The sequence below is a fragment of the Leptonychotes weddellii genome, chromosome 14, assembly GCF_054177405.1.
Source record: "Leptonychotes weddellii isolate Sample4059 chromosome 14, ASM5417740v2, whole genome shotgun sequence".
NCBI lineage: Eukaryota > Metazoa > Chordata > Mammalia > Carnivora > Phocidae > Leptonychotes > Leptonychotes weddellii.
Window position 1 is genome coordinate 48,556,951 of NC_138382.1, and position 24,800 is coordinate 48,581,750.

General features: G+C 41.4%; 1 protein-coding gene across 4 annotated transcripts in view; it reads left to right on the forward strand.

Annotated features, from left to right (window-relative positions):
- The window catches only part of RECK (reversion inducing cysteine rich protein with kazal motifs), a 75,086-nt gene extending 50,815 nt beyond the window's left edge, over positions 1–24,271 (forward strand). For 3 of the 4 annotated variants that reach the window (XM_081803164.1, XM_081803165.1, XM_081803167.1), the window contains 9 exons: positions 616–756; positions 2,388–2,576; positions 4,701–4,823; positions 6,750–6,921; positions 17,203–17,395; positions 18,555–18,765; positions 20,742–20,815; positions 21,643–21,798; positions 22,659–24,271. In XM_081803164.1, the coding sequence (XP_081659290.1) occupies positions 616–756; positions 2,388–2,576; positions 4,701–4,823; positions 6,750–6,921; positions 17,203–17,395; positions 18,555–18,765; positions 20,742–20,815; positions 21,643–21,798; positions 22,659–22,880 (1,481 nt within the window). In that variant the 3' untranslated portion in view covers positions 22,881–24,271. Of the gene's footprint in view, positions 1–615; positions 757–2,387; positions 2,577–4,700; positions 4,824–6,749; positions 6,922–17,202; positions 17,396–18,554; positions 18,766–20,392; positions 20,436–20,741; positions 20,816–21,642; positions 21,799–22,658 lie in introns of those variants that run through there. The other variant, XM_081803166.1, reaches the window with a different exon arrangement.
- Positions 24,272–24,800: the final 529 nt, after the last annotated feature.

The window sequence follows — 24,800 nt, forward strand, 5'->3', positions numbered from 1 at the left end:
TATTTATTTATTTTTATTCTTATGTTAATCCCCATACATTACATCATTAGTTTTAGATGTAGTGTTCCATGATTCATTGTTTGTGCATAACACCCAGTGCTCCATGCAGAATGTGCCCTCCTCAATACCCACCACCAGGCTAACCCATCCTCCCACCCCCCTCCCCTCTAGAACCCTCAGTTTGTTTTTCAGAGTCCATTGTCTCTCATGGTTCATCTACCCCTCCGATTTCCCCCGCTTCATTCTTCCCCTCCTGCTACCTTCTTCTTCTTCTTCTTTTTTTTCCCCCGGTCTATTTATTGTCTATTTCCCAAATAAAATGTAACTTCTACATTAGGGATTTGTCAGTTTTATTCACTACTGTATCTCCAGTGCTCAGAACCTTGTCTAGCGTATCGTAGGTACCCAGTAATAAACAAGTGAATGAATGTATGTATGTGTATGCTAAATTCACAAATGATCAGAGCATCTGTGTGTTTTAATAGTTTACTAGAATCAGGCCTCACTTTCTGGACATGAGCTCTCCATTTATTCTAGCCATAATTAATTCAGATAATTTACAGATCTCGCTTACCTTTTGGGGTTGGTTAAACTGATCTGTGTTTGGTTTTTCAGGGCCAAGTACTTTGGGTAACATTGTAGAAGAGGTCACTCATCCCTGTAACCCAAATCCTTGCCCTGCTAATGAGCTCTGTGAGGTAAACCGGAAGGGGTGTCCGTCTGGAGATCCCTGCCTTCCATTCTCTTGTGTGCAAGGTAAGAGGTAGATGGGTGTGGGTGTGGGGTGAGGGGTTGGATTTCTGTATAGGGATTATCTTTGGAGTGAGCTCACAATGGACTTTATTTTCTAAGTTATGTTTTTCTGTAACATTTGAGGTTTTCCCAATAAACCTGTGTTAGTTATATAGGCAGGAGAAAACAAAGACAAATGTAATTTTCAATTATCATTTAGATTGTAAACTGATTCTCATAAAGAGAATTACAGGATTACAGAATTACTCTCATAAAGAGTTACAGGGTTCTTAACAACAAAAGAAAAGAAAACCTTGAGCCTGTTTTTTGTACATTCTCTTCCAGGTTGTGATGTTTAAGAAAGTGTACTGCACATTGTTCATGTTTTTTTCTTTTCTTTCCTTTAGTTATATGGAGAAAAGTCATAGTGGGATGTGCAATTATCTCCATGAGCTTAATGTTTTATTGGGATGCATATGATTTTAAGACCGATTTTTTTTTTTTAAAGATTTTATTTATTTATTTGACAGAGGGAGACACAGCGAGAGAGGGAACACAAGCAGGGGGAGTGGGAGAGGGAGCAGCAGACTTCCTGCCGAGCAGGGAGCCCGATGCGGGACTCGATCCCGGGACCCTGGGATCATGACCTGAGCCGAAGGCAGACGCTTAATGACTGAGCCACCCAGGCGCCCCTGATTTTTTTTTTTTTTAATGCAGGAGGCCTCTTGAATAAGAAATGTTCATCCCAGTGAATTTTGATAGTCTTTATCTCTTCTGTTGTACAGTGTGGCAATATTTTGCTTCTTTTTATCTACTTCCCAATTGAAAATGTTTCTTTGTCATGTTAAAATCACCATGTAAAAATATCTGTGAAGTAAAAAGGAAGAGAAGATTAAATAAGCATGATATCTCAAAGGATCATCTATAATATTTGTGTAATACCAGAATATATCAACTATAGAGTCAATGTAAATCTTAAAATTGGAAATGAATGGGTTTTCCTTAAGCGCAATCAAGTATTCAACTTTTCTTTGAATTTACAATATGCTTGTATTCCATCACTAAAAGTTTTCCTGATCAAGAGTATTCTAAAAAACATTGGGCGCCTGGGTGGCTCAGTCGTTACACGTCTGCCTTCGGCTCAGGTCATGATCCCAGTGTGCTGGGATCGAGCCCCACATCAGGTTCCCTGCTCCGTGGGGAGCCTGCTTCTCCCTCTCCCTCTCCCACTCCCCCTGCTTGTGTTCCCTCTCTCACTGTGTCTCTCTCTGTCAAAAAAATAAATCTTTTAAAAATAAATAAAAAATATTATCGGTTTCCATAGTCCATTTTTTAAATATCTGTGATTTTTTAATATCCTTGATAAGCCCAAAGCAATAAAAAAAATATATCTTATAGCATTTTTGTACTGAACTATAGCTAACTTTGGGGTATAGGTCTATAATCACCACTATCTCACAGAACATGGAATTTTTCATTTGAGAGGATATGTTTTGGTCAGTGAACCAAATCAATTCTTTAGCTGAGTGAAAGTTCTATCACATAATTTTTAGTAGCCACAGAGTACCTATGAGACTTATGTAAAATATATCTAATGTCATAAAACAATGTCATAGAACAATACCATCTCTCTCAGCTTATTTTTGTTTGTACAGGTTGCAAATTGGGAGAAGCCTCTGATTTCATCGTCCGCCAAGGGACACTAATCCAGGTGCCATCATCTGCTGGGGAAGTTGGTTGTTACAAAATTTGCTCATGTGGACAAAGTGGACTCTTGGAAAACTGTATGGAGATGCACTGTATAGATCTTCAGAAGTCCTGCATTGTCGGAGGAAAAAGAAAAAGTGAGTCTTGAGCTGTATTTATTTGCTTTTTGTTTTTTTTGTTTTTTAAAGATTTTATTTATTTATTTATTTTGAGAGAGAGAATGAGAGACAGAGAGCATGAGAGGGAGGAGGGTCAGAGGGAGAAGCAGACTCCCCGCCGAGCAGGGAGCCCGATGCGGGACTCGATCCCGGGACTCCAGGATCATGACCTGAGCCGAAGGCAGTCGCTTAACCAACTGAGCCACCCAGGCACCCTGCTTTTTGTTTTTAATATGAGATTAGTTATCTTAACTTTGTAGGAAGAACATTGGATAGATTACCACCAAAGAGTAAGGTCTACGAATCAGATCCTCCAGGGCAGTATTTTCCAAACTGTACTCTACAGGACACTGGGACTTCTAAGGAACCCTCTTAGGAGCCTCCTCAAGAAGGGACTAATAGCTAATAACAATTAATTAATACTTACTGAATTTTTAATTGTGTGCCAAGCACTATGCTAAGTCTTGGCCTGTATTATCTCATGTGAGCCTCCCAGTTGTTCTTTGAATTCAGTATTGTTGTGAGGAAGCTGATGCTCAGACAGGTCACCCAGCTAGTAAGTGACCAAAGCAGAATTCAGTCCCAGACCTATCTGACTCCAAAGCCCTTGCCCTCCACAGGCAAGGACACAGGTGTGCTCCTTCCCATCCCTTCCTCCACTATGTCTCTTTACCAGAAGTAAAAGACAGAGTTTGACATTGTGGAAAGCGAACTGGAGGGTGGGAACTACACTGTTGACTAGGCGTTGGGATAGAGCACATGAAGACCTGCCACCCTTTGATGCCCTCTCTACAAGTCTCAGGGTCTTGCTTTCTCACTGCATCCTTAGCCATGTTTTGCTTATAGCCCTAACAACCATTCATGTCAATATACGACCTCAAAAATTGTGGAAAAAAAAAATACTACCTTTGAGAATGTACTCCCCGACAGCTGTTCACTCTGCTACCCTCACCCCTACATCACCTTACCTATCGACCAGGATAGTTCAGCTTTCATATGCCTCTTGGTGTACTCTTCTGTGTGAGATCTTATTTGAAAGAAGGGTGCTTTTGGCCAGAAAGAGCCTACTAGTGTCTGCCCTAGAACAAGTCAGGTATTCATTTTTTTTTAAGATTTTATTTATTTATTTAAAAGAGAATGGGAGCATGAGCAGCAGGGAGGGGCAGAGGGAGAGGGAGAAGCAGACTCTCCACTGAGCAGGGAGCCAACTCGGGACTCAATCCCAGGACCCTGGGATCATGACCTGAGCCCAAAGGCAGACGCTTAACTGACTGAGCCACCCAGGCGCCCCTAGGTATTCATTTTTTAATCCATATTCTACTTAGCCAAAATGTAAGATAGGTACCTTGTATCACAAAATATCTGAGGATAAACAAATTCATTCCTTCCTTAGACTTCCACTGATTAAATGCCTACTCTTTACAGAAGAACATACTAGTGCCTTGTGGGGCTAAAACTGGGATGAGGGATTGAGATCATGCTGTACGTGATCAGATGGGGGAGAATTAGAGCTACAAAAGGAAGAGACCAAGCGCTCTTCAAGGACCTAGTCATTCCTGCCAGGGTATCAGGGGAGTCTTCAGTTCAAAGATGGCATCAGGGCTGATTCTGAAGAGATGACTGAAGTTCCAGAGGAGGAGAGGAGCGTGTGAGGCAAGAGGGGCAGCCAGGAACATTCTCAGAGATTAGGGAGCAGTCTTGTGACACTAGCATGATGTGGGTTTGGAGAGAATTTGGAGAGAAATGGTGGGAGGTAAGTATGAAAACATAAATACTACAGATTTAACTTCTCAGTTTGTATATTCAGAAGTCATCTTTCAAGAATTTCTGTTTTAAGACCTTTTTTTTTTTTTAAAGCTTTTATTTATTTATTCATGAGAGACAGAGAGGCAGAGGGAGAAGCAGGCTCCCAAGGAACAGGGAGCCCGATGCGGGACTCGATCCCAGGACCCTGGGATCATGACCTGAGCCGAAGGCAGACGCTTAACCATCTGAGCCACCCAGGCGCCCTGTTTTAAAACTTTTTAAACGATTATATTTTTAATGTATGATTTACTTTTAAATGCATGAAATGGATCAACATCTTATTTCTCCTTTTCTTAGGTCACGGGACATCCTTTAATATTGACTGCAATATCTGTTCTTGTTTTGCTGGCAATTTGGTGTGTTCTACCCGCCTGTGCCTCAGTGAGCACAGTTCAGAAGATGACCGTCGCACCTTCACAGGTAACCAAGGCCACCCAGAACCTGTCCTTAGCGGCCATCATCCCTTTGTACCCATTTCCCATCAAGGCAGCCTCACTGGTCTTGCCATAACTGCAAATGTACACAGTAAAATAAATACATAATCTGAGAACAGGATACTTGCCCTCTCTGGATCTGTTTCTTCCTCTGTGAATTGAAGGCATTGAACTAAATGGTTTCCTAGGACCCTTCCAGCACTAATATTCTGAAATTCCATGGGTTAAAAAGATCAGGGCCAAGTGATTGGGATGGTTTTGGTTAAATGGAACTTTTCTATCTGCTAAAATACCCCATCCACCCCTACCATTATGTTATAAAATGTATTTTCTAAGTTTGTTTGTGTTATAATGTTTTTCTCATCACCTTCTTCCCTGTCCTGCCTTAGCTTACTAGTTCATTAGGTAGAGACCCCTATAAGTAAAGCTATAGGTAGAAAAAGTAAAGAATGCTCCTTCCAATCTAGCGTTTAAAATCTAGAAGTTAGATGTATAAAGTCTGGCTTGGGGGATTTCTGGAATGTCAAAAGGTAATACCAAAAACAAGATAAAGACAAAGGTTGTAAACTAATCATGTAGGTTCCTTCCACTCTTCATCGCCTTAGGGAAGGGGAAGAACAAGAAGGTAACTTGGGAAATTATTGTAATTTTGAGACTTGGGCATTTCTGTGAACATCTCTGAGTTGTGTTTGGACTGGGACAATATCTGAGTCCCAAGAAATGTGGTACACTTTGTGGCCGTAAAATCTCCTTAGAGTCTGCTAGCTAAGCGGTCATTACCTTATTTTATCCCAGGACATGAGGGGCTACACACCACAGGGAAAAAGGGTCCTGCTAATTGTACAGTTCATCTTCCAAATACATTTAGATGTAACTAAGTAAATAAATAAGTAGTTTTCCACAAAAATCTTTAATCTACTCTTCATCCCCAATGGTTTTATGGTTTCTCTAAGCAGAATGAATTGCTCTCATCAAAGCAGAGCAGATAAAGGATAATAATAAGGATAACAACAACAACGATGACAGTAAAGCATCAAGGTTGGTACTCAGGGTAGATAGAGGGTGGGGCGGGGTTAATCCTGTCTTCACTTCCCCAGCAGCCTGCTGTGCACTTCTTATTTCTGATTTCCTTTTTATTTCCAATGGGCTGGAGGTACAAGGTCAGTAAATCCCTAATCTATTCTCTTCCCGCCCCTCTCCATGTGTCATACTAACTCCCGGGAAAGAAGAATCAACTTGCTGCTGCAGACACATGAAATGAAGTAAATTTAGGAGGCTACCTTTCTTCTCTTTACCCAGTACCAAGGGTATTTCAGATCTGGAGCAAAGCAGATCCCAGTAGATAGCAAGAGACCATGCTGTTGCTTCTCAAGAAAAGAGCATCGCATCTCATTGGCCTTTTCGCTTCCTGAAGCATAACCCAGCAGCATAAAGCATGGGAATGTCAAGAAAGTAGTGTTCTTGATTGACTGCTTATAAACATTTTTAAGTCTCAAAATTACAGTAATTTCCCAAGTTACTTTCTCATTCTTTTGTTATTACCCTTTAACATTCCAGAAATCCCCCAAGCCAGACTTCAGACATCTAAATTCTAGATTTATACACTAGATTGGGAGGAGCATTCTTTACTTTTCCTACCTATAGCTTTGTTTATATGGGTCTCCATCCCTGGGATCAAGGTCTGAAGGCCTCAATTAGCTGGCAATAAATGGAACAAAGGAAAGCCATTATGCAGACAAACGGCTTTTCAGAGCCTTGCCACCTTTAAAAGCACTATCCGAGATTGGAGGGATGCTTTTTCCTGACTTAATTCACAATTCTGTTTTCACTTGGGAGCTCCATGTTAATTAGGAAATATGATGGGCAGGGGAATGTACAAGTACCCATAACTGAGTCTGTGTCCTCTCCACAGGTCTGCCCTGTAACTGTGCAGATCAGTTCGTCCCCGTGTGTGGGCAGAATGGACGCACTTACCCCAGTGCCTGCCTTGCTCGCTGTGTGGGACTCCAAGACCATCAGTTTGAGTTTGGATCATGCATCTCAAAGGATCCATGCAATCCTAATCCCTGCCCAAAAAACCAAAGGTAAATTAAATAGCTCCTTATCTTTTTCTTTTTTAAAAAAAGTTTTTATTTTAATCACCTGGTGCTCATCGCCTATTTCACCCATCTTCCCACCCACCTCTCCTCTAGTAACCATCAGTTTGTTCTCTATAGTTGAGAGTCTATTTGTTGGTTTGTCTCTCTCTCTTTTTTGCCCCATGTTTGTCTCTTAAATTCCACATCTGAGTGAAATCATATGATATTTGTCTTTCTCCGACTTACTTCACTTAGCATTATACTCTCTAGCTCCATCTATGTTGTTGGAAATGGAAAGATTTTATTGTTTTTTATGGCTGAATAATATTCCATTGTGTATATATGTATACCACATCTTCTTTATCCATTCGTCAATTGATGGACACTGGGCTGCTTCCATATCTTGGCTATTGTAAATAATGTTGCTATAAACATAGAGGAGCATGTATCCCTTTGAATGAGTGTTTTTGTATTTTTTGAGTAAATACCCGGTAGTGCAATTGCTGGATTGTAGGGTAGTTCTATTTTTAACTTTCTGAGGAAGCTCCATACTGTTTTCCACAGTGGCTGCACCAGTTTGCATTCCCACCAACAGTGCAAGAGGGTTCCTTTTTCTCTACATCCTCGGCAACACTTGTTGTTTCTTGTGTTGTTGATTATAGCCATTCTGACAGGTGTGAGGTGATATCCCATTGTAATTTTGATTTGCATTTCCCTGATGATGAGTAATGAGCATCTTTTCATGTGTGTATTGGCCATCTGTAGATCTTCTTTGGAGAAATATCTGTTCATGTCTTCTGTCTATTTTTTAACTGGATTATTTGTTTTTGGGGTGTTGAGTTTTATAAGTTCTTTATGTATTTTGGATACTAACCCTTTATCAGATATGTCATTTGCAAATATCTTCTCCCATTCTGTAGGTTGCCTTTTAGTTTTGTTGATTGTTTCCTTTGCTGTGCAGAAGCTTTTTATTTTGATGTAGTCCAAATAATTTGTTTTTGCTTTTATTTCCCTTGCCTCAGGGGACCCATCTAGAAAAAAGTTGCTACAGCCGATGTCAGAGAAATTACTGCCTGTGTTCTCTTCTACGATTTTTATGGTTTCAGGTCTCACATTTAGGTCTTAAATCCATTTTTAATTTATTTTTGTGTATGGTGTAAAAATGTGGTCCAGTTTCTTTCTCCTGCATGTTGCTGTCCAATTTTCACAACACCATTTATTGAAGAGACTGTCTTTTTCCCATTGGATATTCTTTCCTGTGTTGTCAAAGATTAATTGACCATATAATTGTGCGCTTACTTCTAGATTTTCTATTTATCAATCTATGTGTCTATTTTTGTGCCAGTACTATATTGTTTTGATTACTGCTTTGTAGTATAACTTGAAGTCTAGAATTGTGATGCTTCTAGCTCTGCTTTGCTTTTCAAGATTGTTTTGGCTATTCAGGGTCTTTTGTGGTTCCATAAACATTTTAGGATTATTTGTTCTAGTTCTGTGAAAAATGCTATTGGTATTTTGATAGGGATTACATTAAATGTGTAGATTGGTTTGGTTAATATAGACATTTTAACAGTATTTGTTCTTCCAATCCATGAGCATGGAATGTCTTCCCATTTCTTTGTGTCATCTTCAATTTCTTTCATCAGTGTTTTATAGTTTTCAGAGTATGGGTCTTTTACCTCTTTGGTTAGGTTTATTCCTAGACATTTTATTATTTTCGGTGTAATTTTAAGTGGGATTGTTTTCTTAATTCTCTTTCTGCTACTTCATTATTGGTGTATAGAAATGCAACAGATTTCTGTAAATTGACTTTGTATCTTGGAACTTTATTGATTTTGTGTATCAGTTCTAGCAGTTTGTTGGCGGAGTCTTTCTGGTCTTCTATGTATAGTGTCATGTCATCTGCAAATAGTGAAAGTCTTTCTTCCTTACTGATTTAGATGCCTTTTATTTCTTTTTGTTGTCTGATTGTTGTGGCTAGGACTTCCAATACAAGGTTGAATAAAAGTGATGAGAGCGGTCATCCTTGTCTTGTTCCTGACCTTAGGGGAAAGGCTCTCAGTTTTTCACCATTGAGGAGGATGTTGCTGTGGGTTTTTCATATATGGCCATTACTATGTTGAGTTATGTTCCCTCTAAACCTTTGTTGAGGGTTTTTCTCATGAATGGATATTGTACTTTGTCAAATGCTTTTTCTGCATCTACTGAAATGATCATATGGTTCTTATCCTTTCTGAGTGATGTGATGCATCATTTGATTGATTTACGAATATTGAACCACCCTTGCAACTCAGGAATAAATCCCACTTAATTGTGGTGTATGATTTTTTAAATGTATTTTTGGATTCAGTTTGCTAGTATTTTGTTGAGGGTTTTTGCATCTATGTTCATCACAGACATTGGCCTGTAGTTCTCTTTTTTGTGGTATCTTTATCTGGTTTTGGCATTAGGGTAGTGCTGGCCTCATAGGATGAATTTAGAAGTTTTCCTTCCTTCTCTATTTTTTGGGATAGTTTGAGAAGAATAGGTATTAACTCCTCATTAAATGTTTGGTAGAATTCGCCTATGAAGCCATCTGGTCCTGAACTGTTGTTTATTGGGAGTTTTTAAATTACCGAATCAGTTTCTTTGCTGGTAATCAGTCTGTTCAAATTTTCTATTTCTTCCTGTTTCAGTTTTGGTAGGTATATGTTTTTAAGAATTTATCCATTTCTGGGTTCTCCAATTTGTTGGCATATCATTTTTCATAATATTCTCATAATGGTTTGTATTTCTGTGGTGTTTATTGTTATTTCTCCTCACTTGTGATTTTATTTATTTGGGTCCTTTCCCTTTCTTTCTTGGTTAAGTCTAGCTAGAAGTTTTTCAATGTAATTGATCTTTTTTTTTTTTTAACTAGCTCCTGGTTTCATTGATCTGTTGTATTGGTTTTTGGTTTTTTGTTTATTTTAGTTTCTATATAACTTATTTCTGCTCTAATCCTTATTATTTCCTTCCTTCTGCTGGTTTAGGTGTAAGATTAGGTTGTTTATCTGAGATTTTTCCTGCTTCTTGAGGTAAGCTTGTATTGCTATAAATTTCCCTCTTAGAACCGCTTTTGCTGTGTCCCAAAGGGTTTGGACCACTGTGTTTTCATTTTCATTTGTTCCCATGTACATTTTTATTTCTTCTTTTATTTCCTGATTGACCCATTCATTTTTAGTAGCATGTTATTGAACCCCCATGCATTTGTGGTCTTTCCAGATTTTTTTTGTGGTTAACTTCTAGTTTCATAGCATTGGGTCAGAAAAGACGTATGGTATAACTTCAGTCTTTTTAAATTTGTTGAGGCTTGTTTTGTGGCCTGATATGTGATCTGTTCTGGAGAATGTGCCATCTGCACTGGTCCAGTGTGTCATCAAAGCCATTGTTTCCTTGTTGATTTTCTGTTTAGATGATCTGTCTATTGATTTCAGTGGGGTGTTAAAGTCCCCTACTTTGTATTATTATCAATTAGTTCCTTTACGTTTGTTTGTTATTAACTATTATATGTATTTGGGTGCTCCCAAGTTGAGTGCATGATTATAATTGTTTTATCTTCTTATTGGATTGTACCCTTTATTATTATATAGTGTCCTTTGTCTCTTGTTACAGTCTTTGTTTTAAAGTCTATTTTGTCCGATATAAGTATTGCTACTCTGGCTTTTGACATCCATTTGCATGATAAATGTTTCTCTATCCCCTTACTTTGAATCTACAGGTGTCTTTAGGTCTGAAATGAGTCTCTTATAGGCAGTATATAGATGGGTTGTTTTCTTATCCATTCTGTCAGCCTATGTCCTTTGATTGGAGCATTTAGTTCATTTACATGCAAAGTAATTATTGATAGATATGTACTTATTGCCATTTATTGTGGTGGTTTCTGAAGATTTCCCTGATCCTTTCTTGTCTTTCTCTCGTTAGCTGGTTTTCTTTAATGATGTATTTGGATTTCTTTCTCTTTATTCTTTGCATATTTATTAGTGGTTTTTGAATTGTGGTTACCATTAGGTTTGTATATAACATTGTCTGCATACAGCAGTCTATATTAAGTTGATGGTCATTTAAGTTTGAACTCATTCTTTACTCCTTTCCTCCCCACATTTTAGGTATATGATGTCATATATTACATCATTTTACTTTTGTGAGTTCTTTCATTTTTTTTACAGAAATACTCATTTTTTACTCCTTTTGTTTTTTCTACCTTTATACTGTAATTTTTGATCTTTACACTCAAAGAATACTCTTTAATATTTCTTGTAGGGCTGGTTTAGTGGTCATGAACTCCTTTAGTTTTTGTTTGTCTGGGAAGCTCTACCTCTCCTTCTATTCTGAATGATAGCCTTGCTGGATATTCTTGACTGCAAGTTTTTTTCCATTCAGCACTTTGAATATATTATGCCACTCCTTTCTGGCTTGGAAAGTTTCTACTGAAAAATCCACTGATAGCCTTATGATGTTTCTTTCCTAAGTAACTGTCTTCTTTTGTCTTGTGGCTTTTAGTATTTTTTTCTTTATCACTGTGTTTGGCATTTTAATTACAGTATGTCTTGGTGTGGTTCTGCTTTTATTGATTTTGTTGGGGGTTCTCTGTGCCTCCTGGATCTAGATATCTGTTTCCTTCCCCAGATTAGAGAAATTTTCAGCTGTTATTTCTTCAAATAAATTCTCTGATCCCTTTTTCTCTCTTCTTCCTCTGGGACTCCTATAGCATGAATGTAATTATGTTTGATGGAGTCACTGAGTTCCCCAAGTCTTTTCCCATTTTGCATAATTCTCTTTTCTCTCTTTTGTTAAGGTTGATTACTTTCCATTACTCTGTCTTCTAGGTCATTAATTCATTCCTCTGCTTCTTCCAGCCTGCTGTTCGTTCCATCAAATGGGTTTTTCATTTCGTTTATTGAGCCCTTTATCTCTATGTTATTCCTTATCTCTGCGTTAAGTGTCTCACCGATGTCCTCCACCCTTTCCTCAAGTCCAGTGAGTATCCATCTGATCATTGCTTTAAATTATCCATCAACATGTTACTTATGTCTGTTTTGCTTAGATCTCTGGCCGTCGCCTTGTCCTATTCTTTCATTTAGGACAAATTTCTCTGTCTTCTCATTTTGTCCAAGTCTCTGTGTGTTAGAATGTCAACTACATCCCCTGTTCTCTAATAAAAGCCTCGTTTCAAATGTTTAATAACTATTTGTTTTTCTATGTTGAGAGTAATGGCTTTATGAAGAAGTCCTGTAGTGCCCTGCAGTATAGTGTCCCCTGTTCCTCAGGGCCTGGCGCTTCTGGGAGTGTCTCCAATATATGCTGCGTGTGCTCTGCTGTTGTGTCCTGACCACTTTGTCCTTCAGGCCAGTCATCTGCAGAGCCTCTCCGCCTGTTGTGGGCAGTGTTTGATCCTGGCCTGAATGTGGGGCATTTTAACTAGGTGTGCTTGGGTCTGTTTGTGAAATGAGACCTGTCACCACTGCTACTAGAACCTAGGCTCTGCAAAACTCCCACATGGGGAGATGCAGTGTGAGCCGGGGTTTGGGCTAGTCTTCTGGAGGAGGGGCCCTGCCACACTGGGACTCAGGCAGTTGTTACTGGAAGGGGCAGTTCTGCAGAACATGATGGGGTCGGGCTTGGTTTAAGCAAGTAAAGTAGCGAGTGTTGGTGCTGCACTGGTTCCTGAAGGTGGCCCTGTGCTTATGCTGAGAGGCAGGGGAGGGAAATGGTGCCTGCCCGCTCCTTTTTTCCCTGGCGGTGTCTCTGTGAATGCTGTCTCTCTGGGACACATCCTGAGATGAGTGAATAACCTCCCTACTGTGTGCCCCAGGTGCTCTTCAGATTGCTGTTTCCACACTGTATGTCTCTGAGCTGTTGGCCCTGCCTTTTCTTCAAGAGCAGCCCCAATGTCCTCTGAGCTCTCTCAGAGCCAAGCACGCTGACCTTTAAAACTCCAGGCTTTAAGCCCCATTGGTTCCAAGAACTCATGAAATTCAGGCCCTCTTGCTTTCCAAGCCAATTGTTATGGGGATTTGTTTTTCCCCATGCACTCCCCTGTGTGCTGGTTTGTCTCTCACCTTTCTCTGCAACTGTGACTGCCCCACCACCACAGGGGCCATGATCCATTTCTCTTCCGAGCCATGTCTCTGCACCTCCTACCTTCTTCTTTACTTCGAGTTGTGGAGTTTGTTCTGCTAGTCTTCAGATCAATTTCCAGAGTATTTGGATGGTTTGATAGTTATCTAGTGTATTTGTGAGATGAGGTGAGCCTAGGGTCTTCCTACTCTACCGCCATCTTCCCCAATCACTCCTCATCTTTTTCAACTGAAGACCACCACTTACTAAGCATCTATTGTATACCAGACACTGAAATACAAAAATGAATTAAGAAGACCTCTGCCCTGAAGAGTTTGCAGTCTACAGGGAAAGAGCCATGTAAAGCTCCTTGATAACATGCTATGATTTGGGGCCCAGAAGTGGAGTTCATGCAGCCTAGGGGAAGCCTGGGAAAGCCTCTGGAGGATGTGATAATCAGCTAAGAAGACGAGGAGGAGATTGCCAGCAAGGTTGACAGTGGAGGGTGGTGTTGGTGAAGGCAGAGAGGACAACAGGAGCAAAGATCTTGACTGCTAGAAATGAGGAAATAGCATGGTGTCTCCTGGGAGCTATAGCAGTTCTATAAGACCGAAACAGAAAGTGTGAGGCACAGAATGGTAGCAGACAAGATGAGAGAAATGGATGTATTCTTATTATTAGCTATTTATGCCTGATAGTAGTGGAAATTTTTTTCTACTTATCTACCTCCATTTTAGGGATTGGACATGAGAAATCTCTGGAAATGCAACTTCAGTTTTATGTGACGTTATTTGTTTAGGGGCTCCTTCCTCTGCAGTTTCCCCATGAGCTCAGAGTGCAGTGGATCTACCTTAATGATGGGTTTCTGTATATGGTAGCCATAGGGCAGGAGTCCTGCTGACTCTCTTAGATTTAGGCTTCTAGAACAGGAGTTTTCACTAGCTGCCTCAGAGACCTGAACAGGACGCTTCCTTTCCTTGTAAAGGATGTTGTGGAGAATAAGCAATTGCTTCTCCGTCCTGAAAAACCTGACGCAGGATGGAGCGAGGGGAAGATTCTCACACATACTAAAAGAAATGACAAAGAGAATTGGTCACCCATTCTCACACATACTAAAAGAAATGGCAAAGAGAATTGGTCACCCATCTGGCAAAGTTTATACAATGAAAACTAAGCCCAAAAAGTTCCTATGGAAAGAAGACAGGATCCTGGGCATAAGAAATAAGCTGATAGGATGATATAATTGTATTGGGAGGTGACTTGAGGGTTGTTTTGTTATTTGTTCATTTGTTTTCTCTATTAGCTAACCCTTCTGAATAAGGTTGTTTTGCTCTTGTAATAAAACAAAAAAATCTCAAAGTGGGAAGGTTATGCTGGGTATAATACATAACCAATATAAAAAGAAAAGATTGAAAATTGCAGCTACAAGAAAATGAAAATTTTCTGCATGGTAAGAAATGACAAACTGGAAAGAATATCACGGAGAAAGGGCTGATCTCCTTACAGTATAAGGAGTCCCTACAAATCAACATGAAAAAATCAACAACCTAATATCTGCTGGCCAGACAGAAGGTATAGAGGACTATGATTCTGTAGGAGCTGGGAGTCACTAGACGGAGGGATCTTAAGTTTCTGAATCACTATGTAGAAATCCACCTGCTGAACGCACAAATGGATTGTATTTGAACTTATATTAAAGTCCTGATACTTTGGGGTTTGTATACACTAGCTGGAGTTACTCTAATAAAAGCCTAGTTTCAAATGTTTAATAACTATTTGTTTTTCTATGTTTGTATCTTTGGTTCATTTTTCTATTAGGTTTTTTAATTTTTGCCCATTTTTATGTTAAGTTGTTGATGAAGGTTGCTCTTGAGAAGCTTTCATAGGTCAGGTTTAAAAGTGACATTCACCTCTACTTCCAGCCACACTCCCCTGTCAGAACTCAATCATTTGGCCACAACTATTGCCAGGGAGCCTGGGAAACATAATCTAGATGTGTGCCCAGGAAGAAAATTAAATGAATTTGATGTACATCCAGCCAGTGTACCACAGTGTTTCATCTTTCTCATATTAAGAGAGATGTAAATTAAATTAAAACTACAACTGTAGGGGCGCCTGGGTGGCTCAGTCATTAAGCGTCTGCCTTCGGCTCAGGTCATGATTCCAGGTCCTGGGATTGAGCCCTGCATCGGGCTCCCTGCTCCACGGGAGGCCTGCTTCTCCCTCTCCCACTCCCCTTGCTTGTGTTCCTGCTCTCGCTGTCTCTCTCTTGCTGTCAAATAGATAAATAAAAAATCTTAAAAAAAAAAACAAAAAAAACCTACAACTATATACCATTTTCTTTCTAGCAGACTGGCAAAGATAAAAATTTTGGTAACATAATGTAAGGAATCCACTCCCATACAAGAAGGGGGTTGAAGGGAAGGTTGGTACATCCTCTATGGAGGGCAATTTGTCCAAGCCTATCAAAATTTTAAATATACATACTCATGACTCAGCATATATAAATGTTTATACTTACATAAGGGATCTCGGGAAGACTAAACAAGAAATTGACAATAGCAGCTGTCTTGGGGGGTGGCGACGGCTGGGATGGAAGAGTAGGTGGCAGACTATTGCACTGTATACGATTTTCTATCTTTCCAGTTTCACCAGGGGCTTGTGTTATCTGTTCAAAAAATAATTGTTTAAAAAATATGAAGTTGTGTTCATTCATCAAATATCTACTGATGTACCAGCCATCTTTCTAAACACTAGGACACAGCACTAAGCAAGACAGAGTCCCTGCCCTGATCATGTTTAACTTAGCCCCCGGATTCTCAGCTTTCCAATTGATCTTATTTCTCTATACTCAAATTGATAAAGTTTTTCCTTCCAAAATTACCAAATGTCCCCTGATATTCTTGGTTCTCATCCCTTCCATGTTAATAGATAAGGAAGTTCTAAATATTCTTTTCCATTATTTTTTTTCAAATGTCTTAAATTTCCAAAAAAACCCCATAACTACATGCATTCTAATTTTAAATCCTGTCAGAAAAGGTAACTGTAGGTGATAGTAGTGATGGTGGTGGTGGTCATTTCAGAGCAGGAGGCTTATCCCTAAAGAGAGTAGAGGTCATTTCCTTTGAAATTAAAATAATGCTAGCTGCTATATTCTTCTCCTTTTATTTTACAGACTAACATTTATGTATCCTGGTATTTCAAATGCCCAGTGAAAGCTCCACATTTTAATAGGTCTCCGTATAGGAAAGTTATAAATGCCCAGTGTAGAAATGAAAGAGCAGAAAAGTCTAAAGAAGAGCTATCATCCCCAAACCCTCCGAGGAAGTTCAGGAACTGAGAATGAGGCAAGGTCCTGATGTTACTAGGAAAACCCAGCTTCCAGGGGGTGGCACACTGTCCGTGATTCACGACCAGCCAGTGGCAGGTCCTCAGCCTGTAAGCACAGGAGCCTGAGTTTTTCAGCTCATACTGTGAAGCCTTCTCTTAAGACAGACTCGTATTGGGCGCCTGGGTGGCTCAGTAGGTTAAGCGACTGCCGTCGGCTCAGGTCATGATCCTGGAGTCCCGGGATCGAGTCCCGCATCGGGCTCCCTGCTCTGCAGGGAGTCTGCTTCTCCCTCTGACCCTGCTCTCTCTCATTCTCTCTCTCAAATAAATAAATAAAATCTTTAAAAAAAAAAAAAAAAAGACAGACTCGTATTACCCAAGCTGGAAATAAACCCCAGAAAATGCTTCATTTATTATTGACTAAAAAGCCTCTAACATTGGACCCCAACCCACCCGATGGGCCTCATGTGCTGCCACTTCTATCCCTGTGACCTTGGCTCCTGCCCTCAGGGTCACCTCCCCTTTGCCCCCAGCACTGTAGTCGCAGCACACCTTTGCTCTTGCTGCTCCCTCAGCCTGGCAGGCCTGGGCAGCCCCCCTAGTCCCCCAGGTGGCGGCCAGGACACCACCTGCTCCTGTTGCTTTCTCCAGGCTCCCGAACCAGAGTGACTCACTCCCACGGGCATTTCGAGTGTAACTTGCTCGCTCACTTCATATGCATGCTTGACTCTCCCACTCTACATAAGCTCCTGGGGATAGGGACTGTTTCGGATTTCGCTCTTGCTTTTTTCTCAACCTCTTGTGCCTCGTCAGTGCCTTACTGGCCCCATCATTGCCCCTCCCAGCATTGGCTGATGGTGCCGCATTTGTGTTTTTCAGATGCATACCCAAACCACAAGTCTGCCTGACAACTTTTGATAAATTTGGATGTAGCCAATATGAGTGTTTGCCAAGACAGCTCACCTGTGACCAGGTTCGCGATCCTGTTTGTGACACAAACCACATGGAACACGGCAATCTCTGCACTTTGTACCAGAGGGGGCAAAGCCTCTTATACAAAGGCCCTTGCCAGGTACAGTTGTTTGGCTGACAAACCCAAGCATAAAATTAATTTATGATCTTTTACAGATGAAGCAGCAGTAAGACCACTTGGGGGTCTTCTGTGAATCCTATCAAATCTAGAGAATTAAAATGAGCCATCCCAAGACTGGTTTTTTTCTCCTAACTCTGGAGGGCCCTCCTGCTTGTGTTGGTACCTTTGGCATCTAGTGGACAAGCAAGAACAGAGTGGCCTCCTGCCACCCACCATTAGGAAAAGAATGCAAAGTTACACACCCCTGGGTGCATCAGTACCTTTTTCACATCCCCTTCTGTGGCTGTCATTAGCAAATGGCCCAGGAGAATGCGAGTTAAAGCCACCAAGAAGAGTCCTTTCCCACTCTTTCCACCAAAGTCCCACTCGTAGAAGAGTGAGTGAAAATTTCTCGAAGACTTAATGTCTTTTTACATCAGTTTATCTCTCAGCCTTTTACGGTTCATGTCAAAAAACATACTCCCAAGGACAACCCCACACACACCACTGCAGCCCCACCCCCACCCCCCACCCCCGGCCCCCAGCCAGCTAACACCTGACATGATTGCTTCTCATTTCCTGGTCTTCACTGGCAGGAGAATGCCTTCAGCGTGTCTCCCTAGGTGTGTTTTCCCTCAGAGCTTGTGTTCCAAGTGCACTGATAACATCTACTCTGAATTCCCAGTCTTCTCTTCCTATTTCTTCCCTCTTACTGGCTACAAGTTTTGTCTTACTTATCCTAACCTACCTGATGGGTCCAGAGTCTCCACCCCACTGACCTCTCCACTCTCCTCTACTTATCCCTACCCAGCATGAAATGATAAGGCTTCTGAATTTGCATGGAGATTGATCTTGTTTTCATCAGACAGGTAGGTAGTTCTGGAATGATAGAAGTCTGGGGTGAAAGGGGGCAGTATCTCCTATCAGTTCACATGGAATGAGCACCCATGTCCTAGAGAGCCTCAGCAAAGTAATCGTTTCAATTCATCTTGAGACAGCCCTATTGACCCCACCCCAACCCAAAGTTTAGCTGACCTTAGGAGCTTAATTAAGAGGGTCCAGGAATTTATAGCTGTGTCTTTTTTCCTTTCTATTCTGTACTCTTGGTTAGAAAAAATGTACCATAGAGGTTTATAGGCTAAATGTGCTTTGTCATCAGCCTTTCTGCAGAGCCACAGAGCCCATCTGCGGGCACAATGGGGAGACCTACAGTAGCGTGTGTGCTGCTTACTCAGATCGTGTAGCAGTTGATTACCACGGGCCCTGCCAGGCTGTTGGGGCCCTCTCAGAGTACAGTTCTGTCGCTGAGTGTGCTGCAGTGAAGTGTCCTTCGCTCTCTGCGACTGAGTGCAAACCTGTCATCCCGCCAGGTAGGCTGGCAGTATTTGGGGTGGGATTGGGAAGACTTCCTTATCTACCTCCAGGGAGTGAGTCACTCAGAAAGAGAGTTGACTCATTTACTTAAATTTTTCAAAAACTCTTGGCTTGGGGCGCCTGGGTGGCTCCGTGGGGTAAGCATCCAACTCTTGATTTTGGCTCAGGTCATAATCTTGGGGTCGTGAGACTGAGCCCTGCGTCAGGCTCCGTGCTCAGCGGGAGTCTACTTGAGATTCTCATTCTCCTTCTCCTTCTGCCCTTCCCCCGCTCGTGATCTCTCTTTCTCTCTTTCTAAATAAATAAATAAAATTTTAAGAAAAAAAGTTTTGGCTCTACCTGATGCTGATTAGTTGCATTATTCTGGGTCCACCTTAAAAAGCTATAGATTACCGGGCGCCTGGGTGGCTCAGTTGGTTAAGCGACTGCCTTCGGCTCAGGTCATGATCCCGGAGTCCCCGGATCGAGTCCCGCATCGGGCTCCCTGCTCGGCAGGGAGTCTGCTTCTCCTTCTGGCCCTCCCCCCTCTCATGTGCTCTCTCTCTCTCATTCTCTCTCTCAAATAAATAAAAAGCTATAGATTACCTTAGACATCATCTTGTCGATTGGGTTTAAAACAATGTAGCAGGGGTGCCTGGCTGGCTCAGTCAAAAGAGCATGCAACTCTTGATCTCAGATTTGTGAGTCTGAGCCCCACGTTGAGTGTAGAGATTACTTAAAAATAAATCCACCTAAATAAATAAATAAATAAAACAATATGGCAAAATTTTTCAGGCAAGATCCCACCAAACACTAATATATAAATAGATAAAGCGATATTTCGTTACTAAAATTATGGTTATTAGTTCAAATGCATAAAGTTTACTCATTATAAAGTTAACAAACAAAGAATTAGTAGTTAATGAATAAAGAATAAGTAATGAATGAATGAATAATTGAAGTACTTTTGAGGAACACAAACATTTGAAATTGAGAGAAACATAAGATAGTGGTCTTAGATTGGCCTTAGCATCTAGTTGCACGTAATTAAGAAAGTCTTGTTTCATACAGACTCTTATAAGTAGTAACAGTTTTCTTTTTTTTTTTAAGGTTTTTTTTTTTTAAAAGATTTTATTTATTTGACAGAGAGTACAAGCTGGGGGAGAGGCAGGGAGAGGGAGAAGCAGGCTCCCGCAGAGAAGAGAACCCGACGTGGGGCTCGATCCCAGGACCCTGGGATCATGACCTGAGCCGAAGGCAGATGCTTAACCACCTGAGCCACCCAGACACCCCAGTAGTAACAGTTTTCTTAAACTACTTACCTTAGAGTGCTGTACTTTTCAGTTAAACAGAGGTAGCAGAAAAGACTTTATCCCACTTCTGCACAGAACAGGGTACCTGGAGTCTGACAAGTTCATTCCTCCAGCCCTGGATTCATAAAATGTTTCTCGAGCTTCTGCTGTGTGCCAGAGACTCTTCTAGGCACTGGGGCACAGCAGTGAGCAAAACAAAGCCTCTTTCCTCCTGGAGACCATGTTCTCATATTTTGTTACCATTTTTTAACAGCTTAAATATAATTTTTAAAATTAAATTTTAATCAAACACTCACAGGATCCCTAAAACATCTGTTCCCTTGTTTTGCAGACAGGAAATCAAAGGCCCAGGAAAGCACTTGCCTAGGATCACAGTGAGTTTTGAGGCAGGGCAGGGTCCAGGCCCCACATCTCTTGAAAGGCTGTCTCTCTCTGCTATCATACCATCACGCGTCTCCCTGAGAAGTGGTAAAGGATGAAAGCAGGGGTGGAGGAAGTATTTGGGTAAATGTATAGATAATAAGATCCCTGTTGGTCAGGGAACATATCTAAAAGTACAGTCATCAGGGAGGACAGCTACAACTCTCCTAACACAAAATGAAGGGTTGGTTATTTCACCGACTATTTTGAATTCTCATTTTCTAATTCTGAACACACATAAAATGGTTTCTGTTATACAGGTGCTTGTTGCCCATTATGTGCTGGAATGTTAAGAGTTTTATTTGACAAAGAAAAACTGGATACTATTGCGAAGGTAAATTGCTTTATGTGCCAGGTACTGTTGAAACCTGATTGATAAACCTCTCATAATCCTATAGAGTAGAATGTGTTGTCCCATTTATAGAGGAAGAAAGTAATTCACAGAAAAGCAACTTGCCCAAAGCTATATAGCTCATAACTAGTGGAACTAGGGTTTGAGCACAGGCTGTCTGGCCCCCAATCCTGTGCTCCTTTCCTCTACACCCTGGCTGTTTGGTGACCTTGCCGTGCACAACACAGCCTGAGCCTGCCTTAGAAAAGGTCCCCTGCTTGCAGAGTATGTAGAGTTAGAGCTCGAGGCAGAACCAAGCAGCCAGAGACTGGTAGTTGCCCAGATGGTTTCAAGGCGGCCTGCCCTCAGTCCCCATTCCTCCAGGGGGGTGCTTCCAGAACCTGCCACCTTCCCATGGCCGCTTTGCCCCTTTCCCTTTGATGTACCATCACTTCTGCTCCACTTCTGTGGATACAGGGTTCCAGAAATGTAGCAGCCAACACCTGCCACTACCTAGAAAATTATCCCCGTTTGGATTCAAATACCTGTATTTTTATAGGAAGACTTTAATCATTTTCCTGTGGCTCCCAACTCAGAACAGTCCCTTAAAAGGGAGTGGGGGGCTTTGGGTGAGTGTTTATCTTGGCTACAAAGCTCAGCAGTAATACAAAAGCCCTTTGGAAAGGATTCTGGAGATTTAGAATTCAGCCAGCAGGCCCCTTTTGGGGCCCCACACTTAGGGTTCCAATAGGCAAGGTAGCAAGGTAGCCTAGGCAGTAATAAGGAATTCCTCTTTTATTCAGGTAATGGAATTTTTTTTCTGTTCCCAGGTAACAAACAAAAAGCCAATAACAGTTCTGGAAATACTTCAGAAAATCCGCATGCATGTATCTGTCCCGCAGTGTGACGTATTTGGATACTTCAGCATTGAATCCGAAATTGTAATCCTGATCATTCCTGTCGATCATTATCCAAAAGCTTTGCAGGTGGGGTTCAGCACGCATTGTGCAGGCTTCTTGTTTGGAGGACTTAGGAGGGGGTAGGAAATGGAGGCATTTGGAAAGCTAGGGCAGGAGGGAGAAAAGCAAGGCAGTCTCAGAAGGACAGAGCTGTACCAGGTGAGGTTTTCCAGGTGACTGAGGCGGGGCACATATCTGACAGCAGGATGTGAAGGAGTGGCAGAGTGGAGAGGCTGAGAGGTTGCTCAGAGCATGCAGACACGGAAGGCATCTGTTTACATACAGATGAGGCCGTTGGGGCCCAGGGAGGGAAGGGGCTGATACAGGTCATGCAGTGACACAGCCGGAGTAGATACCTGTCCCCTTGGGACAGGGGATGAGAAGATGCCTGTCCCCTGCTCCCAGTGGGGAGGAGAAGCCCACCGGGACTGGTCTTATGGACCCCATTTTTCTTCCTCATACTCTAGAGGTGAGTCTCGCTTCTGTGGGCCCAAGTTCAGTATCAAAACAGTGGGGGCTCAAGTGAAGGGTGAATACAAGCGGTTTGTACACTGCCACATCAGGAAGCTGAGGAAAGCCCCTCGCTCTCCTCTGGGATGGGGAAGGAAGCCCTGAAAGTCCACTGTGTCTAACTGTGGGGAGGTAATGTCTGCATGTGGCTAAGTGGCAAGGGCAGTGGCATTGTGCATCATTCCTTTTCTGATTTAATTTCCATCGATGCTGTTACTATTGGTGTAATAAAGTAAGACTATATTAAAATGTGACTTTGGCTAAAAAAGGACAGAGAAAGCACATTCTCTGTTAGAATATATGTGGATTGTGTCTGACTTGCCCATTTCACGGGTCCTGTGGTTGTAGACTTTAAAAATCTGATTCTCCTCTCCCAGATTGAGGCCTGCAATAAAGAAGCAGAGAAGATCGAATCCCTCATCAACTCCGACAGCCCCACGCTGGCGTCCCACGTCCCTCTGTCTGCCCTCATCATTTCCCAGGTACAGGTCTCCAGCAGCGTGCCATCAGCCGGCATCGAGGCCAGAGCCCCCTGCTCCTCCTGCCTCGTCCTCCTCAGCCTGGGCCCTGCCTTGCACATGGTCTGGACACATAACTGACCACCCGTGAAAAGTGCAAAATGTTCCTCCACTGAGTTTTTCTACATTGTGAAAGACATGCAGGACTCCTGGTTTGTAGTTGAATGGTGGCCAAGGAGAAGCACTTGTCACCTCTGTTCACCACGCAGTATTTTTTTTAATCTGCCAATATTAGGGTTTTTGTTTTGTTCTTACAAATGTTAAAGTATGTTCTTCCAAATACTAATGAAAAGAGGATGTCTTCTTTTGGTGGATCACTGCCTTACAGTTTATGCTTTGCTCATTAGATGGGCTCCCCCCCGCCACTGTAAAACAAATTGGGTATCATTGGTAAGTGAGATGATCACTTTTTAGAAAGGAACTCATTTTACTATAAGCTTCATACCCAAAAATTTCATTTCAGAGTTCCTTTAAGTATTAAGGTGCCCCTAGTGTGTGTGTGTTTGTTTACAGATAATTACCTACTCTGTCTAGAAGCTAGGGGCCACCGTGAAGAACCTGCTATTAGAGTGTGAAATAAGGATAATGCATCTTTGAAATTATCATATAAATCATCAGGCAAATTTAATTTACAGAAATTTAATTCAAGAACCCATCTATTGTGTTCAGCAAAGCCAGATAAGGAAATGGCATTTACGAGATACATTGTAAGCAATAGGCTCAGTGGTTACTAATGTGTGTATGACTTTTGCGAAGGGGAGAAGTTATATCACATCAAAGCATATTGCATTATGCATTTTTATATTAACCAGAAGTATATTCTTCGGTATTCATCTGAGTTAAACTTAGAGTTTTTAAATATCAATCTTTAAACCAATTGCTGCTACTTATATACTTGCCAAAAAGTGAAATAATTAGTAGTTCATGTAAATAATACATGATATTTCTATTTTATTATGAAGAAGGTAAATAGCCATATTTGTAAAATGACAATCATGTGTGTTAACCCAGTACTTTCCGTTCGTGAAGACACATTGCTTTTTGTGATATGCACCGTGTGGGTAAGTGTTCTGTCTGACTTTCTTTTTTGATATAGAATTATAAAGAATTGTGGTTTATATATTTAAAAATGTCAATCTAAGTATTAAAGTGTTTGCATGTTGTCTAAGCAATTGAATACTTTGAATGTGTTTCACAGTTTGAAATAAGCTATTCAATGTAATGCTTCTTGTTTGTATGCACCTAAACTTAGATGTTACATGAAGTATTTTTTTCAGTATTATATGTACTCTTTGAAATATATAGGGGTATGCTCATTATACCAAAATATTGTTTAAAAGTGGGCACTTAAAGCTTTCAGAATATCTCAGTGCTGATGTAGCATGTTTGTTGCAATTGCTTTTTCTATATAAATGTCTTCAATGCAATATACTGGAAAGCTTTTCTATTTTAATAAAAATAATTTTATATGATTATGTGTACTTCCAAGCAGTGTGGACATTTGAAACGAAACCACTGACCACTCTTGGGTAAGCTATGTCCTTTGCTCTAGAAGAAGAAATTATGCGAGTTTTATTATTCCAAGCCAAGGGCCCCAGGAGAGCAGGGCAGCTGGGACGGGGCTGGTCAGACCAGACCGAGGCTTGACCAGAGGGCACGCTGTGGCAGGAAGTCAAGTACAAAGACCCCAGCTTTAGGCCCTCCAAGACCCAGCAAGAGACAAGGCAGTCCTACTCCCCACTGCTCTGGGTCCAGCGTTGCAGCTCCACGGTACATCCTGAGGGCAGAGGGAACTCCAGGCTGTGGACACAGAAGGCCTGTTGATGAGAGCCTGAGAGGATCTATCAGTCATGAGGCTAAGGCCCCAAACCTCCATGGCTGACAACAACAGAGGCTCACATTTTACTTCCATCACGTGTTTACCGTGGGTCAGCTGCACTTCTGCTTTACACTGTCTTCACTCTGGGACCCCTTCCAGTGTCCTCACAGAGTGGGAGGAAA